Source organism: Leptonotus elevatus, chromosome 4 (genome assembly GCF_054856555.1).
Source record: "Leptonotus elevatus isolate MCC_2025b chromosome 4, RoL_Lele_1.0, whole genome shotgun sequence".
NCBI lineage: Eukaryota > Metazoa > Chordata > Actinopteri > Syngnathiformes > Syngnathidae > Leptonotus > Leptonotus elevatus.
This window is the reverse complement of record NC_141242.1, coordinates 7,363,267-7,383,416: the sequence shown is the minus strand read 5'-3', so window position 1 is coordinate 7,383,416 and position 20,150 is coordinate 7,363,267. Positions and strand designations below refer to the sequence as shown.

Below are 20,150 nucleotides of genomic sequence, written 5' to 3'. Positions count from 1 at the left end.
AGCACGAAATGTTATTCAAATGAGGGGGGCGGTCCTAAGCGTGTCTTGGGTTGGATTCCGTCGTTGCAAACTGCCTTTCATTTGTCGAGTGAGCGGGTCGGCAAACAAGGAAGTCTCGCCCACTTGAATGGAGAGCTCCAGCTATGGACGACTATCTGGTCCACTGTCACCTCGACTTGTTATCGAGCAACTCAAGCCGCGAGTTTAATGCTTTAAATTACACTTTGAGGGCTTTTCATCATTTAAATAAATCAATCAATCAATAAATCAATGGAACTTTGTCTTTATTTATTTTATAAAAACACTTTTGCCTATTAAAAAAGAAAAACATTCAACTCAAAATGTTAATCAAAGCCGTTTAGATTGTAGGAACACAAGTTTAAGCCCTTATTACCTTGTTATTTTACACATGGACCATGTATAAAATGAGAATGTTCCTAAATCCTAAACGGCTAAATTAGACATTTTGAATAGCTTTTAAAAAAAAATGTATTCAATGAGAAAAAGCATTTTACAAAATAAATGAAGACACTAAATTTTAAACGGCTATATTGGACATTTTTAATTATTATTTTTTATTTAATGGGGAAAAGCATCTTACAAAATAAAGACAAAAGACTATTCATCTTTTTTTTGTTTTTGTTTTGCTGATCCAAAAAAACGATCCGATCCGTAGCTCAAATCCGTGATCCGGTACGAACCATGACTTTCGTGATCCGTTGCACCACTAGTACCGATATTTCAAGCCAATATTCATTTGCAGTAAAAGGTAAAATATTAGCGTAAAAAAACAAAACAAAACAACATTTTCTTTTAATTTCAAACATATAAGGAATTGACAGCTTTGTTTAAAAAATATAACAAAAATTGCAGGGAGCTTTCAGGATCATCAGTATGTGAGCTAAGTTAAAAAATATAAATATATATAGGGATGGGATGCATAAGATTTCTACTGTAAATAAAGTTTTCTAAAATTTCAACAATTTTTTTTTTAATATAAAAAAAAATGAGTTCCCAGTGTCAGCATAATTTTTTTTATGAATTGAAAATTTAAATAAATCCATAAATGAAAAATTCCCTGTATCTCAGTGAGCAATAAATACATGCAAACGTATGTAGCTAATATGGGGTTTTCATCAGGGTTCGTAAAAGGTTTTAAACGATCTTCGCAGACAGATGTAATATGTTCGAAAATAAAAACTGACTGTGAACATCTTACAAATCCTGATGAAAACCCTTAAATTTGCTACGTTGGCAAGCAGAGATACCAAGTGAGATACCAACTTTATCGGCCTTCAGATTTGCAAAAAAGGCAGATGCCGATATTTGGCATTTTCACCCTATCCCTAGCACATACTATAAAGATAGCGCAGATATTGTTACGTGACAACATATGTAATACTGGGATGCCTGAATAGGCAACATGTAATTACTTTGTCCCAGTAAAAAAGAGCATGTCCAATTACCAGAGTTAAATCAAGCATGGAGGAGCTCAGTCTACTTTGCTTGCTTTGCTCCCCGATGTGGCTGCAGAACAAAGATGCAGCGGGGAGGCTCGGGCCCATCGGCGCTGACCCGGGAAGCCATTTCACCGACAATCACAGCCGCGACGCCATCATCAAGTTCTTTTTAAAAGCGCCCAGTGCGATAATGATCGGGCGCCATGTGACAGCGACACAGCCTCTATGATGTGCGCTATTTTCGTTAAAGGTTTCCAGCCGCCTTTCTGCACGCACCCACCAATCCTCCATATGTAGTGCGTCTGTTCCCGTCCGACTCTTGCCCTCAAGGTCTGTTTAATGGATCTGGCAGACCTCCTCGGCGTGGGAGAACAGGTGTAGCAAATTAAGACACAGTCTGCGGCCTCGCTCCGTGGCTCAATTCGCCGCAGAGGCCCCGCTCCAAGACAAAGGCAATTTCCACCGAAATGTTATGTTGCCCGCAATGCACTCTCCCGGTCACACTTGCTCTGTAACTTCAGATTGCAAGACAAGAAACACGCGAGTGAAGTTGTACAAATAATTAGAGCTGCAAGAGGGGGACGATGTGGCCGCACGGAGCGGACACGTCTACGCTGGAGATTGCGTTTGGTGGGGGAGTACAGTAAATCACTTGTTGTTTTCACTTCTCTGACGTTCCAAGTGAAGGCACACAAAGCACTCAATTCAAAGGAGACACACGAGATTAAAGCCGAGATGATGCAAACTAAAAGATTGACTTTGGGGAGAGAAAAACTCATGAGAAATATTTTACTATGAAACTGGAAAAGTCAGATATTGCCCTTTGCCTCATTGGAGACTACAATGAGCAAGGACAAAAATGTCAATCTACAAATTGTAAGTGTAATCATTTCGCTACAAGCACCAATGCAGAAGGTAATTTTTATTTAAACGTTTGCTACCAGTGTAAGCCCCCCCCCCCCCCCCAATTTTTTTTTTTATTGCCCAAAGAGGGAACAATTACATTTCAGTGTAGATTTTTTTCAAATGATCATCCTTTGCAAAAACTGGCTTGTTTCCCTTCTGTTGGCTGCTCTCAATCACTGTGTAATATGCATTAGCGACATCTAAGGGACTGGAGTAGAAATGTATCCTGTGTGTAATATTAATTTTATGTAAATGATTTGTTTCAAACATTTTAGTTACATAAATTCAACCTCAAACGTGCACATTTACTGCACTTGAATAAAATAAATACAAAATAAAGGACCCTGAAAATGTACCCTAAATTATACTCTAATACCGGAGATTTTCGAAAAGGAAATATTACAATACAGTTTTTTTTGCTGATATCGGAACGGTATCTGATTTCAATATTGGATCGGCACCAGGGTTATTATAGTTTTGGAATTTTTCATTTTAGTTAGTTTTTATTTCGTTTTGAATTTTGTTTTTTAAATTAAGTTAGCTTTAATTGGTTTTCAGGGTGGTTCTGTTAGTTTTTATTAGAAATGCTTAGTTTTAGTTAGTTTCAGTATTAATTTTAGTTTTTTAAAAAAGTGTGTATTACTTGTGCGCAACATTAAAAAAACACCATGGTAGCAACGACATCTGAAGGTGCTTTTCTATTGGCTGCTGCTAGATGAGTCACTTTTGTGTGATGCACTTTTAAATGTTCTTATTGCGGTTAATATCAAAATAAAGGCTCATGCATTAAATTGATTACCAAAGAGCAAAACGAAGGACATTTTTGCTATAATTATAGTTAGTTTTAGTTAGTTTTGTGAACATAAAATGTAGTTTCAGTTCATTTTCTTTTTTTAAAAGCATTTTCGTTTTTATTTTGTTAACTAAATTGTTTTTTGAATTTTAGTTTTATCGTTAGTTTTAGTTAACTAAAATAACCTTGAGCGGCACACCCCTCGTTATTTCGTTATTTTTGACCTAACAGTTTTTAGAGCGTACACTCCGCTTGGGTCAACTTTCTGGGTCGTTTTGTGGAAAACAACCCCACAAAAACCGGGTCATTCGTACAATGCAACCCAGGAAGTTGGGTCAAACAGACCCCAGTAGCGAGTCGGTCCCGTACCTGCGGCACATATTCGAAACGTTAGCGCCCTTAACCTGCTGAAAAGTGGACCAGTGGTTAGCACATCTACTTTCACAGTTGTCAAGTTCTGGGTTTGAATGATGCATTTAGCCCCCCCCCCCCCCATGTGACAAAAGCTTGAATGGTTATTTCTATATTTACGATGATTGACTGGTGGCTATGTACCGTGCCTCTCGTAAAATGACATTTGCCGCCCTAAGAGAACAAATGCTAAGTGCTAGAAAATAGACGTATTGGACTGTAATCACCTAACCACTTATTAATATGGGCACAAAAAGAAAAGCATTTTCAGAACAGCGTGTGTCAGTGGATATAGGGCTCTACTTGCAAAAGGAACGGGCACAGGTACATCATGCTCATGTTGCTTGGTCATAAAAGCAACTTATACTTTGGATAAAATACAAAAACACACATAGACTCACCATAAAGCCTGGCGCACACATGCAGGTACCAGCGACCGGGTTGCAGTCAGCTCCATTGGTGCAGCTACACGGCAACATGCATCCCTCCCCAAAGTAGCCAGGCGGGCAGGTCTCATTACAGTAAACCCCCGTCCATCCCGCCGTGCAGGTGCACTCTCCAGAAAGGGGGTGGCAGCTTGAAGCATAACAAGAACAGATGAGACTAAAAAAGCACAAAAACGGAATTGAGGTCATGAATATGCACACGTGAGTGTGTGCGTGGATTAGGGATGCGACGATAACACTTTTCTCTCTCTGTGTATTTGTTGCAGCACTGTTTGCAATATTTGTTACTTAAAGGTTTTATACTGCAACGTTGATGCCATTTGTGAGCCCGTCCATAGCGGTTCACAATGTGTTAGAAATTAAGCTTTTGGACTTTTACTAGATGAAGTACAGGGGCACAATATCAGCCTGTTGCATCCATACATGCATCCATGCATACATTTCCAGGTTTAACTACCATTGTGGGGACCAACTTGAAATTGTGGGGACATTTTGGTGGTCCCCCACAAGTTTAGACCTCTTTTTGAGGGTCAAGACTTGGTTTTAGAGTTTAGGTTTGAATTGGGTTATGGTTGAGGTTAGGGTAAGGAATGGGGGTAGGCAATCATTTTTGATGGTTGGGGTTTGGGGAAGGGGCTAGGAAATGCATCAAATCACTGAGATGTCAACACGATGATATAAAGACAAGTGTGTGTGTGTGTGTGTGTGTGTGTGTGTGTGTACAGGTTTATATCACATCACGGGGACCATTTTCATTTATTTATTTTTTACTATCATTGTGGGAACCACGTGTCCTTGTGGGGACATTTTGGGGGTCACTATGAGTCCACACGTCTTTGTCAGGGTACAAACATAGTTTTAGAGTTTAGGTTTGAATTGGATTTTGGTTGGGGTAAGGCAGTCAGTTGTGATGGTTAAGGTTAGGGTAAGGGTCTAGGAAATGCATTATGTCAATGAGATGTCCCCACTACAGATGTAAACCCATGTGTGTGTGTGTGTGTGTGTGTGTGCGCGCGCGCGCGTGCGTGCTTATTTGAAATGAATGAGACGTCTCCTTTCTCCTTCACTCTGTGGTGACTTCTATGCAGCCAGAATCAGAGCATTAACACGACATTAACTATGAATGCTGAGAAATTATGAATGAAGCAGAGGTCACAATGAAAAGCTAACTGGGCGACACGGCCGAGCGGTGTTCAGACTTCAGAATGAGGAGTGCTTGAGAGTTAAAAGTGAGGCAGAAATGGAAGTTAGACTAGTCCTTTATTTGAAGCCCGTTGACTTACCTCACAGTGTTGGTGGCATTACAGGGGCAGTACTTGTCACAGATCAGGCCGTAAAGGCCCGGGGGGCAGAATCTCTCCTGGCAGTTGGGCCCTTTAAAACCAGTTTCACACAGACAGGCTCCATTGATGTGGTGGCACTTGGCTCCATTATGGCACTCGCACTTTTGGTTACACTGCGGGCCGTACGTGCCCACAGGGCAGTCATCCTGACACCTGTACACAGCAGGGGTAAAGTCTTTCTTAAACTCATTCACTGCCATTGATGGCTATAGACGTCATAAATTAATTTGAACTATTTCTATTAGTTTCACATTTGTTCCCACTTTTGTTAACAAGAGTATGAAAACCCAGAATTTTTTTTAATTTTTATGTTAAGAGCAGATATAAAATTTGTGATTAATCGTGAGTTAGTGAAGTCATGCGATTAATTCTGATTTTAAAAATGTAATTGCCTGACGCCCCTAATTAAAAAAAAAAAAATCTTTAAAAAAATTCAAAATCAAATAATTGTAATTATTCTTTTTTAATTTTTTATCTTTTTTTTTTTAAAGACACAATTAGCAAAAATTAGGGGCGAAAGGCGATTGCAATTTTTAATCGTAATTAATCGCATGACTTCACTAGTTACCTCACGATTAATCACACTTTTTATATCTGTTCTAATACAATAAAAACATTCTAGGTTTTCATACTCTTGTTAACAAAAGTGGGAAAAATGTTAAACTAATAGAAATAGTTCAAATGAATTTTTGACGTCCATAGCCGTCAATGGCGGTGAATGAGTTAAGTGACTTCAGATGCTATTCATTTGAAAGCTGTAAGTCTCCATTGAAATTGCTGTTTTCCAAACTTTTCAGCTCAATACAGAAATCAGAAACTTGCTTTGTCCCTGGGTCACAAATTTACAAAAACGTATAATGTAACAACATCACCACATACATAAAAACAAATGACTTTATTACAATAAATCAAAAAGCACTTTGCCAAGAAATTGCCTGCTTAATGATTTACGCAATCACATTTTGTACAGTATTTTAAAACACATTTACCCTAAAAGGGAAACTGAATAAGAAATAGGAAATTAAAGCTCTAGTCTGTTGTTTGTTGCGAAAGTTTAGTTAGCGACTGCGCCAGAGTTGAAATCCATCTTAAACGGGAATTTATGAACAGTTGCTTAGCATCAACACATTTAAATACAGTAATAAATGTTACATTCATATTGTAGGGGAACAAATGGTCCAAAGTGACTCCCTGCAGTATGCGAGAAGCACTTCAGTGTCTCTGCAGGGGTTGGACTTTGTAACCATTATCGCTGCCAGATATGACTGCGTCTCTCTTCGAGAAGTAGATGTGAAAGAAAAGCAAAAGTATATTCAAATTCTCAGATCTAATAATATCTCCTGGGCTGCACATTTGGAGTCAAATAGCTAGCTAATATGAGAGTCTACATAACTGTAAACGACTTATTTTTTAAATAAATATTGTATGTTTCTGACAGTTTCTCGTCAATTTCTGTATGTATTTCTGGAGTTCATTTGATCTGACAGAAGTGGGGGACTCGAGTTACATGACTTGATTTAAGTTACGTGGCCTAATTTAGGACTTGGGACTCGCTTGGCTAAAACATGAAAGACTCTAATAGACTTGACATATAACTTGACTTATAATCTAACATTCTGTACATGACTTGCCTGTTTTTCAAGGCAATGTGGCAATGGCGATTTGTTTTGCTTTTGAAGGAAATGTCTTTCTTTCTTTTTTTTGTAGCGCTGCACCAGTAGACCAGTACACAAGGTTACATCTTGGTATAAGAACTAGGTTTTTGACAAAATGGGTTAATAAAGAATTACAACATGCAACAATTACAATTCAAAGATGGGAGAAACAACAAGTGTAACATCTACAGGACTATAAAACTCACAAAAACAGATAGCTAGTTTAGCTAACCGATAGCTGGTCAAACATTAGCTAAGCTTCATGTTGGTTATCCAATTAATTGAAAAGACATTAAAGTAGACAATACGGAGGCTGGTTTGGGACCATGAAAAAGGTGAAATGTCAATTGGTTGGAAAAGCTAACCAGCGCAGACACCGCTGTACATAGTAGCTAATGCTAATGACTTAGCTCGGGACATGCGCGGAACTTGAAGATTACGATTTCAGACTTACCGGTACTTATGACTTGCATTTATTTGACTTACTCCCACCTCTGTACGGCTTATCTAAAGTGAGCGGATGTCTACCACAATACTGTATGTCTCTTTATGCTAGGCTGGGCCTGACTATTCCTAGCAGGTTAATTCACTCATCGCTGGCAAAATGAATAAGCGCAAATTGGCAAAAAATAATAATAAGGTAAAATAAAGTTTTCATCAGCGTGACGATTGCCTGAGCTGGAGTAATAAAGTCTAGCTGCTCTGGGCTGCTGCGGCAGACTCAGCGAACGAAAAAGATGTGTGGATTTCAATGAGACTTTAATAAAAACCCATTACTTATAGTTAATGACCAGAACCCAAACAGCATGTAGCCCACCGTGAGATCAATGGACAAGTTGGGAGTAGAGGAAGATGAAGGCTGGAGACATGAAATCCTGACCGCTCGGTATGAAGTACGAGATTAATTAAACATTTACAACACTATTGGAAGCTTCCAGCTCACCTTGAAATGGAATAATGGCTTTTTTTATAACAACTTATTTTCACTTGAGAATGGACTTATTCAAGCGTTAACTCTCTCCTTTAAAATAACAGGTTGGTGTCTCATTAGCAAGTCAACAAAGAGAATAGGTCAGAGAGCGACTTTACAGGGTGTGTAATTGTCAGCGTGAAAACTGTCACTCTTTGCATGGAACATCGATATATCACCCCATTGTCCGACCGATATGCAACGTGGGCGTCACGTTGCATCATTCGTGTGTTAAATTGAGATGTCGGCGATGTCATGGCGGTACCTGCGGCCGCTGAAGCCGGCTGCGCACTGGCACTGGCCTGTGACGTGGTCGCACAGGCCGCCATTGCGGCAGGAACAGTCTTTACTGCAGTTGATGCCGTACTTGCCGAGAGGGCACGGCTGGCCACAAACAGAACCCTGTGAAGAGCAGAAGCATATGAGATCCATTAATAGATATTCTTAAGTGTGTTGATTCATAGTTAACAATTTCAGGGAATAATTTTTTTTTCGAAAATGTGGAAATTACATTTCAATTCATTATCAATAGATGACTGGAATGCTTTAAGGGGAATTCATATGTGACCTCACTAGTCTAAACATGACATTGTGATTAATATTACACTTGTGCAATATGAGTTATGCAGCAAACTCGAGCCATTTTTATCCAACTCGGGGGGCGCCCATTTTGCCACTTGCTGTCGACTGAAGATGACATCACAGTTGCTCAGGGCTCGGGCAACGACCAATCACAGCTCGCCTGTTTTCTGAAGCTAAGATGTGATTGGTTGTTACCTGAGACCTGAGAAACCGTGATGTCATTTTCACTCAACAGCAAGTGGCAAAATGGCCTCCTTGTCATGTTTCGGTTTTGTCGGGGTTGGGTTTTGTTTATTATGGGTGTTGTGTTTGCCTGGTTGGTGTTTGTCATGTGTTCCTGATTTCTTCCCGTCTCGTTATGTGTTCCCCAGGTGTGTCTCGTTAGTGTTGGTGTATTTAGTCTGTTGTGTTTGTCCAGTCTGTGTGGAAGCATTGTCGGTGTCATGTGTGCAAGGAGTGCGTTTCGGTTCGTCTCAGTTAAGTCTCCATCACAGTTAAGTCTTCTTCGTCTTCACCGCCAAGTCTTTTTCGTCCTTACCGCTAAGTAGCCTTTGTCCACACCGCCGAGTCTTCTTCGTCCTCACCGCCAAGTCTTCTTAGGCCGCTAAGTAGCCTTCGTCCTCACTGCCAAGCATCTTTCATTGTCACCGTTAAGAAGTCTTCGTCACCGCCAAATCACCGTCATCGCCACAGCTAACCCAGTTGTCCACGTCACAGTCAAGTCATCTTCGTCTCAGTCCAGTCTTGGCGACCAGCCTCCTCTCGCCCTGCCCGGTCCTGGCGACCAGTCCAGTCTCTGTCTCTGCGTGTTTCAATAAAGATCCTCACGTTGCCCTTCTTTCCTGTCTCCCTGCCGTTTCTCCCCGCATTTGGGTCAACCCTCACGCACGCCTTCTCATATTGACAAAAACTGCCGGATTTTGCTGCTTAACTCGTATTCCATGAATGCAATATTAACCAGAAAAACATATTTAGACTAGTGGGGCTGAATATATATATATATATATATATATATATATATATATATATATATATATATATATATATATATATATATATATATATATATATATATATATATATTTGGGGTTGACTTCCCCTTTAATGCTCAATGGAATAATGTAAAATGTTGTGACTACAAAAAAATTTGATAAAAATTTGTAGTGCATGTATGATGTACCAATACCTAATTGTTACTGTTACTGTATTAGTACATAATTGATGATTTTAAGTGCTGTACATTGACCTTTTATTATGATTCACACGAAAAAGAAAATTTGTAAAAAAAAAAGTAATATCTCAATGGAAGATGAAGGCGAACACCGTTGGTTCAGAGCCCGTCATTTATTATTAAACATTCGTATTACACATGATTAATATGCTATATAGTCTTTAAATAATTAATATGATCATGCTATTTCTGTTATTTTTCTCATAATAATGTAGTAATAGATACACAAGTTGATGTTTAGTAGCTTTTTATGTGTAAAAAAATAAATACAATCATATCTGGTAACACCCAACATCTGAGCTGGAGAAACGTGATGTCTATTATGTCTCCAAGCCAAATAGCAAAGCAAGGTAGTGGTAATACTGCAAAAAATGTAAATAGCCACCCATTCGTTTTCTATAGCACTTATTCTGTTCAGGATCTATTTATCCAAAAAGAGACAGTGCATATTAATGAACATTTGCATGTAAATGTGACAGATTCTAGCCGTAGGCTAGTTTTCATCTGTAGTCTCTTGGAAGGTTGATGTAAGATTTCAAGTTATGTAAATTTCTATGAGTGTTAAAATGAACTAATTGTTCCTCAAGGGAAACTTTTTTTTAGGGCACACAATAGTGTGACATGGTTGTATTGCAAAGTGGGGCGTGCTAGGCAAAGGATCCACAGAAAGGAGCTTGCCCCCCTGCTTGGTGTGGGTATTGAGCACTAGATCCGCAGCCTCTCCACTAACCAAGTGGAAAAGAGGACAGCGGGATATGTTCAGTTATCTGTTTCGGAAGCGGTATGGATAGTGGGCCAAAAGACAATTTGAAAGCGTTATTTTTGCATATACAGCATATATTGCATAAGCAGATGGATTATTATTGCTAATTTTATTACAAACATTTTCTGAGAAGAAGCAAACTTCCTGTGCCGGGAGTCACCTGACTGATAGTGCCCAATAACGTAACACTAAATCTTCTTCAAATTCGCTACCAACATTAGCCCACTCAATGTGTGAGGTCAAAAATAATTAGCCCAACCTGGCATCATCATACATGATTGATGAATATTTTTCAACGTTAACTCAAGGGACTTACCGTCCACCCTGCGCGGCAGGAGCAATCCCCGGTGATGTGGTGACACGTGCCCCCATTCTGACACGGGCAGCCTTGCTCACACTGTGGCCCGTGACTGCCGTAGGGGCAACGTTCGCCACAGCTGCCACCAACACAAGTCAACAGTCAGACATGTAAAAACTGGAAGCGGAGTTCAACTTGTGTCAAATGTCGTCGCTACTCACAAGGCGCCCGTGTAGCCCGGTGCGCAGATGCACTCTCCGGTTTCGTGGTCGCAGGTGGCACCATTGAGACACTGGCATGGCAGCTGGCAAGCTTTGCCATAGTAACCTGGCTCACAGAGCTCCTCACAGCGCCATCCTTGGTAGCCATCGGTGCAGACGCACGCCCCAGTGATGGGGTTGCACTTAGCCCCATTTTGGCACTGGCAGCGATTGCTGCAATGAGGTCCCCAGAAGTCACTCTCGCAACCTGCAGGAAAACACAAATGGCATTAGGCCTACGAGTAAAAAATACATTCTGCGCCAGCATTTTTGCCAAGAATTAGCAACAATATAATACAAATTCTTCAGAGCTTCCATCTGTTTTCTACAGCGCTTGCCTGAAGCTGGAGCCGAGTCCATCTGACTCCCTCCACTGGCCAGTCAATCCCAGCACACATTGAGAAAAACAACCATTCACATTCACAAACAAATTGAGGTCTTCAACAAATCTAACAAATTTGGGAGAAAACCCACACAAGCACGGAGAGAATTTGAAAATTCCAGACAGAGTCAAGATTCAAACCTAGAACCTCTCAACTATTAGACCACTGTGCTGTACCAAAATGAATAAAACCACGAAAAATATTTTTTTTTAGTCATTCCCAACCCTTGTAGCCGCACGCTGACCTGCTAGCTTGGGCTACAAGCTATTTTTGGAATATCCGGTTATCCACCTCTGGCCTTCTTTGCTAACATTTAGCCATAATGCTAGCAAACAGGCTGAGCAAAGGGACCTCAGGCAGAAGCCACGCAGAATTAGCAAAACATTTCTCACCTCTTTTTGGTTTTTGTCGATTGTACATTCCCAAAACATATGACTTGTTCACACTGACACATTTAGTGTTAACACAGGTGGCCAAGTTTGGTCCTCGAGTCCTGAATCCAATGATCAGCTCATCAGCAAGCTTTGCAGAAGCCTGATAACGATCCTGATCATGAATCAGGTGTGTTAGTGGAGAGAAACATGGAAAACAGGCTGGATAGTGGCTCTCGAGGACCAAACTTGGCCATCCCTGCTTCTGTTACGAAGAAGTCCTTCGACTAACATAGCAGCTTTGGCTAACGCAGGCTTGTTTACAATGCTAATGTTGATTGCACATTCAAAATAATGTGACTTCAAATTGACACATTTAGAGTTATGGTAACACTGTAGAAATGCTACCAACGAAGCAGCTGTGGCTAACGTAGGCTTGTTTACAGTTCTAATGCTAGCTTAGTATTGCTATTTGCTAGTGCTGCCTATTTTATTAAAAGTTGGACAGCATTGTCTAGCTATTTCTTACAACTATGTGCTTTCATGATTACATGCCATTATAAATGACACTTTGGTCAAACTTGAGGTTGGGGGGTGGGATTAGTGAAGTGAGTGAAGCTACATTTAAATCTTGCTAACTGTTTTAAAACGGCGTACTCACCATTTAATTCCTTATCGTAACAAGACATTCTGGACAAGTCAATGCTTCCAACTTTGGTGGTAACGGTTTAGTAATGGCTTTTTTTTTCTTCTTCCTGTTCCCAGTGCACAAAGTCAGGCATGCCCAGAGAAGTATGGTGCGGACGCCATCAAAAACCTTTGGGATGCGCCAGAACAGAGGCAGTGAGCCAGGCCGTCTCTCTGTTCCAACATCATTGAACTTTCCACAGACCCACTGCAACATTTTGTAGAAAGTCTTCTCAGAACTGTGGAATAGCTGCAAAGGGAATGCCGACTACTTATTTTCTACTAATTTCCATTGCATGTTGATATATCAGAACTTTAATAGAAAACGTAACCTTAAATGAGTCTACAAGTAGGCAAATCTTTAAAGATACATAAGTCACTATTGACAAAACCGCATTGATGGTCAAGTGTTAGCTCTTACAACTTTGCTAAACTAATTGTATTTCATTGGAGTAATTGCGCAGACGATACCTGAATGAGACAACATTCATCTCCCCTAATCGCACTCTTGGCTCTTGCAACCGCACTGTTAAATTGACACTGTAAAAATTGCTACTTCACGTGGCCTCAAGTAAATAGCCCGATGACATGACCAAGTGTGGCCTGAGGGAGTGGTGTAAAACAAGCACATTTGCACACTGCGCAAGTGACAGGTGTGTTTAGAGGCACTCAATAATCCCACAAACTGCAAGCAAAGAGCTAATCCTTCAATGTTAAATAAACAGCCATTTTTTATGGGAAGACCAATTGGCCCAGAGCGCAGGTTGCCGGCTGCCTCGCAAACCTAATTGTTCTTGAGAGAGTGGAGTGCTGATTTAAGTGATTGGTATGGCCTGATGTAGCTCCATCAACACCTGCTCTATTGCTCCCCATAAAAGCACATTTTGAGCCCTATCGGCTGCAGCCTGTTAGGTGAATATTCTACTATTGATTGCTGGCAGGCGAAGGGGCCGCTGTCTCGTATGTCCGTTTTGCCAGAGGTGTGATCAGCCAATGTGGGAGCTCAATGAAGCCTATTTGGTGGTTGCCAGCCAAGCTTGTTTCTCCAGGCACACTGCAGGAAAATGATCATTCCCTCCACGGATACAGACAGGTGCGCCCAGAGGGTGGTCATCAAACACGTCGCTCGGCCGCCGTGGCTGCTGCGGCCGCGTCCACAAGAGGCGGCGCGGCTCGCGGGCCGTATTGAGTGAACATAAATCTGCTCCTGCGTGGCCTCGTGTGCGGCATTAATGGTTACCTAAAGGTTGAGTACTTGAAAAATGTCAGGGCATTGAGGCCGAGTTTGCAGGAGTAGTTTAACTCATTGACTCCCGGCCATTTTCACTGAAGCAACCCCCTTCACTCCCGGCTCTTTTACTGGATTTTGCCTGATTTTGCAAGGCTCACAGAATATTACTATGGAACCGACCGAAATAAAGATTAGTCTCGTCTTTCATCAGGAAAAAAAGTACATTTCTATCGGTTTCAGTTTTGCAGCAATTAGCATAGAATATAGCTACGTTTGATCATTATTCAAAAATCTGTCCTATCCTTCTGTACGCTCTAGCAAAAACAAAACAAAAAACAACAACATAAAAAAACGTATAAATATGTTTTGGGGACCATGACAATATTTTAAATAGAACGTTTTTATACGTTTTTGGGAGCAAATGAGTTAAGTGCATGTCTTTCCAGTTTCCATCTAGATTTGTTCTGCTGCTAATTGCTGAGTGCACCATTATCTCTGAAATTACTTACTTTTTCATTTTCAGTTGAATTTGTTGATATATACAGCAAGTATAATAACAGCAAGCATGACCATTCAGATGCCAGATAGTCAGACCCTATTTCACTCGACAGAAGAAGAAGGGCTTTACTGTCCCCATGGAGAAATTTGGTTTGCAAAAATACAATTCAAATACACCCAAGTTTCATAAATATTAAAAAACACAATGAACACATAGTTGCCTTCATTGTATACAGTACACAGTAAATTCTGTCGAGTAAATTTTACTCTTAATGGAGTCTATTTGGTCCCACTTTAAATAAAGTAAAATTTAAACTTGGAAGAGAGTTTTAAAAAAAAGTCACTCAAGGGTTGAGGAATCGCTTGTGTCAACTGGAATCTTCGGAGCTCCAAGACCAAAAATTATGTTTTTTGGCTTCCTTTTGAATAAAAGCAAACTGTAGTAGTGGCATTGCTCAGGTGGTAGAGTAGCAGTCTCCAAAGTTGAAGGTAAGATTGGGTAACTTAAAAAACAACAACAACAAGCTAACAACATTTTGTCAAAATCTCTTCTTACCAAATTTACTTTGATTTTCTGAGTGAAAAATCTTTTAATAGTTTTTTTTTTTTCATGTGATAGGCAAATTCTCTCGTAAACACTAAACATACTTGAGTATTTTACTCTCTTCCAAGTGTAAATTTGACTCTATTTTGAGTGGGACCAAATAGACCCAGTTTAGAGTCACATTTACTCGACAGAATTTACTGTGTAGGTGATCACACAAAGCTGCATTGTGAGCTCAACCCGTGTTACCATTCGGCGTCGTAAACCGCCAGGCTTGCAGTTGGAAGCCCATTATCCAACTTGGCCCAGGCGCCTCTCACTTTGCCCGCATTGACAGCAGTTAACTGTCATTTAGAAGTCGGCGCTGATGTGCGGCAAGCAAACACAGAGAGAGGACACGAGCGTGAGGACATCAGTTTCTGGGGAGCGCGGCTAAATTGAGTGATGCGACGATCCGCCCCCGGTGAGTTGTTTTGCGCCGGCAACAAGTCTCGCCGCGCGTCTGAAGCCGGCGAGTCTCACCATCCGACCCATTAACTGCGCCGACCCGGGTCAGGCTACCTAACGAGCGGACGCATACACAAGCCGCCTTGGACTCTCAGAGCTCATATTGTATAAGAGCAAGGATGCGGATAACCTCACATACAGGGGAGAAGAACAATCCCAAGGTGCTGGGTATAATCTCCTTGGCTGGAACAAAAGAGATTGCATTGTGAGGAAGGAGCCAATGGCAAACTTTTGAAGGTGACGTCCAAATCACGGGCTCTGAAAGCCGTGGCGCTGGTGCCCAGCTTTGAAGTGCGCTCAAGAGTCGGCATGATGAGTGACCGGCTGCAGTGGGATTAAGAACAAACAACTTCCAGCAGCTGACTTTGCTCGCAGGTTCTCCTCTGCGTGGCCTCCTGAGCACACACTGATTGACACCCTATAATAAGGATGTGCCAAAGAAAGTCACCAGAAGCCTCTCAAAGTTCAAGTCAAAATGGACGAGTCAAACTCCTTCAAATCAGGTTGTCTGGGAAAGTTGTCCGCAAGGTCGTTGCAGTTGGATCCTTTCCACTTCATATAGTTCGGTTTTCACCATGAACCAGTTTTAGAAAGTCTGACTAAAATCTAACTGTACGAAACCCAAAGCGCTAATTCCCTTTGTGAATAATGTATATCTGATCAATCCGTTCCAGAAATTACACACACACAAAAAAAATGCAATTTATAGAGAATAATTACTGCTCCACATACAAAAACAGAGAAATATAAATATAAAAGACAAGTCGATAAACCTCACTTTTAACTTTGCCTTCTTTATTAAATAGCTGCAACTCAGAACTTACAGTCATTTAGTGTAAAAAAGGTTCAACAGGCGACAAGCCGCATCCACAATGCAAGCTTTTATCAACAACTAAAGGCAATAACAAGCTTCCCGGTCTGCTTGGCAACACTCGGACAAGTTCGAGCATAACATCCTGTCATAAGCCAGGCCTTCAAAATAAGAGCACTGCAGTATAATAGCAGTTTCACCACAGCCTCGTTGAGCCCAAGGTGGCCTATTTAGAACTCGATCCCTAACAATTTTGTGCTTGTTTATTGAGCATGACTGCAAAATAAGCCACAATGTGGCCCAAGAAAGCGTGGTGGAACTGTTATTATATGTTTTCTTTTATTTTGAAGGTCTGTCCCTTTGACAGGATGTGTTACATTGATGTTGCCCGAGTGTCGCCGAGCTTAAAATATTGCATTGCGGAAGACGCTTTGCTGTCTGTTGAACAAATACACAACTTATGAAATGCTTTGCATGAATCAATTCCTGGAAATGAATGGTCAAGTCACATGTTCTTTAGCGGTCGGATGTACGAAAAGCAGGACAAAATTTAGACAGCAAAAATAGAATGTCGAAGACCGAATCATACTAGGACATATGCAAATCGAGATTACACTATACCATTGAAAATGTACTTTTTTTTTCTTTTTCGCAAATAATTGGGTCTGAGGAGTGCACGCACCAATGAAGTGTGAAATTAAACAATATACTTTTTTTTCCCTGAAACAGTGGAGTTTTACTTAATAACAGTCCTTTAAGAAAACCCAGAGTCAATTTCCAAACAACAGCCAGAGTCCATTCGACACATACACACAGTGCACCGTAGTTTACAGACAGCTGCCCACAGGAGTCAAAATGATTTTACCGTCTATACAGATGCTCTCTGTTTTTCACAGTCTGGGCTCGGCTTCTATGACTACAATTAAGCGGTTGGCCACAACATACATTTGTAAGATTTGTCCCACAGACTGGTCCCTGATTTCAGAAGGACATCGTATGGGGCGTAAATAGTGCATTATTGCTGTGTTTTGATGCTATTTAGACACCTGGGTTTTAGATAATGAAAAAAAAATTTGTAATGTGTCTCCTTTGAAAAACACATTGTTGCTATTGACTCGCTGCCTCATAATTATTATTAACACACATTGTTGCCGGTTGAGTGAGAAACACTGAGAGCTTTTTACGCCTGATTTACAGTACAATGTAAAAGTCTTCGATCACCGTTTGATGAACATACCTAATTATTTCTGTCTTTTGTTGAATACACTCAGAAAACACAAACATGAAAAATAGCCGCGCTAACCTCCTCTTACACTACACTTTTATTTGTGACATACATAATAAAAATGTACATCAGTCATTTCTTAGTCCATGCATGACAAAGTAAGCTATCACCCAAAAAAACAACACAAAAAGCAAAGGAAACTGTTTTCTAAAATGCAGAGGGTCAAAGTCATAGTAGTAGTTGTAATATTGCAAGAATATTGCCTTAAAAATAGCACATCTCTGGTGTCGGGTTGAATCCCTGTAACTCGAAAAAAATAAAATCAGCAGACCCCAAAAATGGTATGTTTGTTTAAAATATACACATTGCATTGTCAAAGAGAGCAAGCCATTTTCAAAAGATTACATTTACCAAATATTGACATAGGAGCTTTCGACCTGCGTCATTATGAATCCAACTGGAGAAGCCTCAGATGCTGGACTGAATAGAATGTAGACAAACCAAACAGTTTGGACGGTCCATTTTCAGGCCGGTTTCAAAATGTCAAATATGGCCTTTTAGATTTTAGGAACGCAACTTTATGTGCAATATAAGGCGTGCTTATGGCCCATGTATAAAATAAGAAGGTGTCCTGCTTTATATTCTAAATGGACATATTTGACATTTTGAGTTGAATCTTTTTATTCAATGGAAAAAAAGTATTTCATAAAATAAATGAAGACAAAGCTCTATTTATCTTTTGTTGTTTGTCTTTCCTGATCCCAAAAAACGATCCGATCTGTGACTGAAATCCATGCTCTGAGTTTTTGAACCGTTGCACCAAATGATTAACACTTCAGTGAGACAAGTGCATCAATATACATGAATTAAAAATGGATCAATAACCGTTTTGTAATCGAATCGTAGCCCCTAAATCGGAATCGAATCGTGTTGGCGTCCAAAGATTGCCACCCCTAACGAAGACAGCAGCGTTCCGTCTCAGATTGTTCCGTTCGCAGTTGGTGTGAAAATTGTGTCACTGGCTGCTGATGGCTTTACTCACACACTCTCCATTTTACTTTTTTTTTTTTTAATAGTTACAATCGTTTTGTGATTTTACATAAACCGAATAGAACCCTAATTAATCTGTCCTACTATTCACTGTTTTATTATATACAAATAACTGCTGTTCAAAGGGTCATTAGTGATGGCATAACAAAGAACTGGAATCTTTCATAACTAAAATGACTTACGAGTAGCAACTTTATTGATTGCCCAATGGGATAACAAAGTCATATTATGACTTGAACACGGCGAGGCAGGCTTTCCACGCTAAAAATATTTAACATTCATCTTTTTTTTATAGGAACAATGACACAATTCTGCTTGCAATTCAGCTGACGCCGCATTATGCACAGTTTCGACAATGCGCTGGTGGTAACGCGGCAGGGACGTCCAATGAAGTTCTTCAAACGTTCATGCATTCATAGCACATGGAATAAATCATGCGGACGAATAAAGTGAAGATTCCACAGAACTGGTGCGACGGGGAAAGTGATGATGATTGTGTAAAGTGATACATTTATCTCACTTTGGTTATATTTATGGCTATAATACTGTACAGGGTACACTATCTGGTCCGTGTTTTATTAGTTGTAGTTATTTATTCGTCTTTGGGAAATTCAGACGGGACATCAGGTTTACTATGTCAGATGAAATAGCTATTATCAGTGTGTCGGGAGTAGATGTGAGGTAGGATATTTTAATCATTTGAATGGACACTTGTGTATGATCTTTGTCATTTATAGTTTTGGTTCTACTCTAGGTAGCATCGGTGTATTGTTTGTCGTATGTTTAATTCCTAAACATACAAACTAAGCAACTACTACAGAAATGAGAGAGGATTATAAACTGTGATCGAGCAGCTTTAGAATGCAGTAAAGCAAAAAAAAAAAAAATTCAACCCGCCATATTAGCTTAATGTCGGTGATTTAGTTCCTACGCTAGAGAAGAGAAAATTCACAAAATCAATCAGCTAGTGAAGGGAGATAATAAAATGATTTGCGTACAGTACAGCATAATGTACTTCGTTCACAAGCAGTCCTTATTTTCCTACTTACGCAATTTTCAAGAATAGCGAGGCATCCATTAATGTATGCTTTCTTCAGAAAACTTCATATTACGATAGAAGAGTCTTATCATTGACAAATATTGGTTCATTGAAATTTCTGTGATTCTAGTTGTTTACAATTTTACCATTTAAAATAGCATATTTTCCTCAATGGTGTAATTACGTTTTAGAGATTAAGTTTAAGAACTCTTCAGGAATCCCACATAGATTATTTTATTAGAACTTTTATCAGGCCCAATGCTTCAACATGAATATATATATATATATATATATATATATATATATATATATATATATATATATATTAGGGGTGTGAATTGCCTAGTAGCTTGCGATTTGATCTGTATCACGATTCATAGGTCACGATTCAATTCGATATCGATTAATCCCGATAATAATCTATAAATCAATTATTGTGATTTTTTTAAACTCAAATTTAGAAAATACTCATCGATAAACTTGTACATGTACACTGTAAGATTTGTATGAAAATGTACTTCAGGCTTATAAACTGTGGTCCACCGTATTTAACAAACACATTTTAAGGCTTAATGTTCCATTAATATAACATTCTTTCATGCTTAAAGTGTGAACCCTAACTCTAATTAAGACATTTTGTTGAATATTTCCATCAAAAATTGATCTTTAAAAATCGATTCGGCTGC

The 20,150-nt window shown here is 39.8% G+C and overlaps 1 protein-coding gene across 9 annotated transcripts in view; it reads right to left on the bottom strand.

Moving 5' to 3' along the window:
- The window catches only part of megf11 (multiple EGF-like-domains 11), a 118,632-nt gene that overhangs the window by 29,222 nt on the left and 69,260 nt on the right, over positions 1–20,150 (bottom strand). For all 9 annotated transcript variants that reach the window (XM_086074451.1, XM_086074453.1, XM_086074452.1 and 6 more), the window contains 5 exons: positions 11,080–11,326; positions 10,877–10,997; positions 8,250–8,386; positions 5,300–5,512; positions 3,972–4,146 (listed from right to left, as the gene is read on the bottom strand). In XM_086074451.1, the coding sequence (XP_085930577.1) occupies positions 3,972–4,146; positions 5,300–5,512; positions 8,250–8,386; positions 10,877–10,997; positions 11,080–11,326 (893 nt within the window). The remainder of the gene's footprint in view (positions 1–3,971; positions 4,147–5,299; positions 5,513–8,249; positions 8,387–10,876; positions 10,998–11,079; positions 11,327–20,150) is intronic.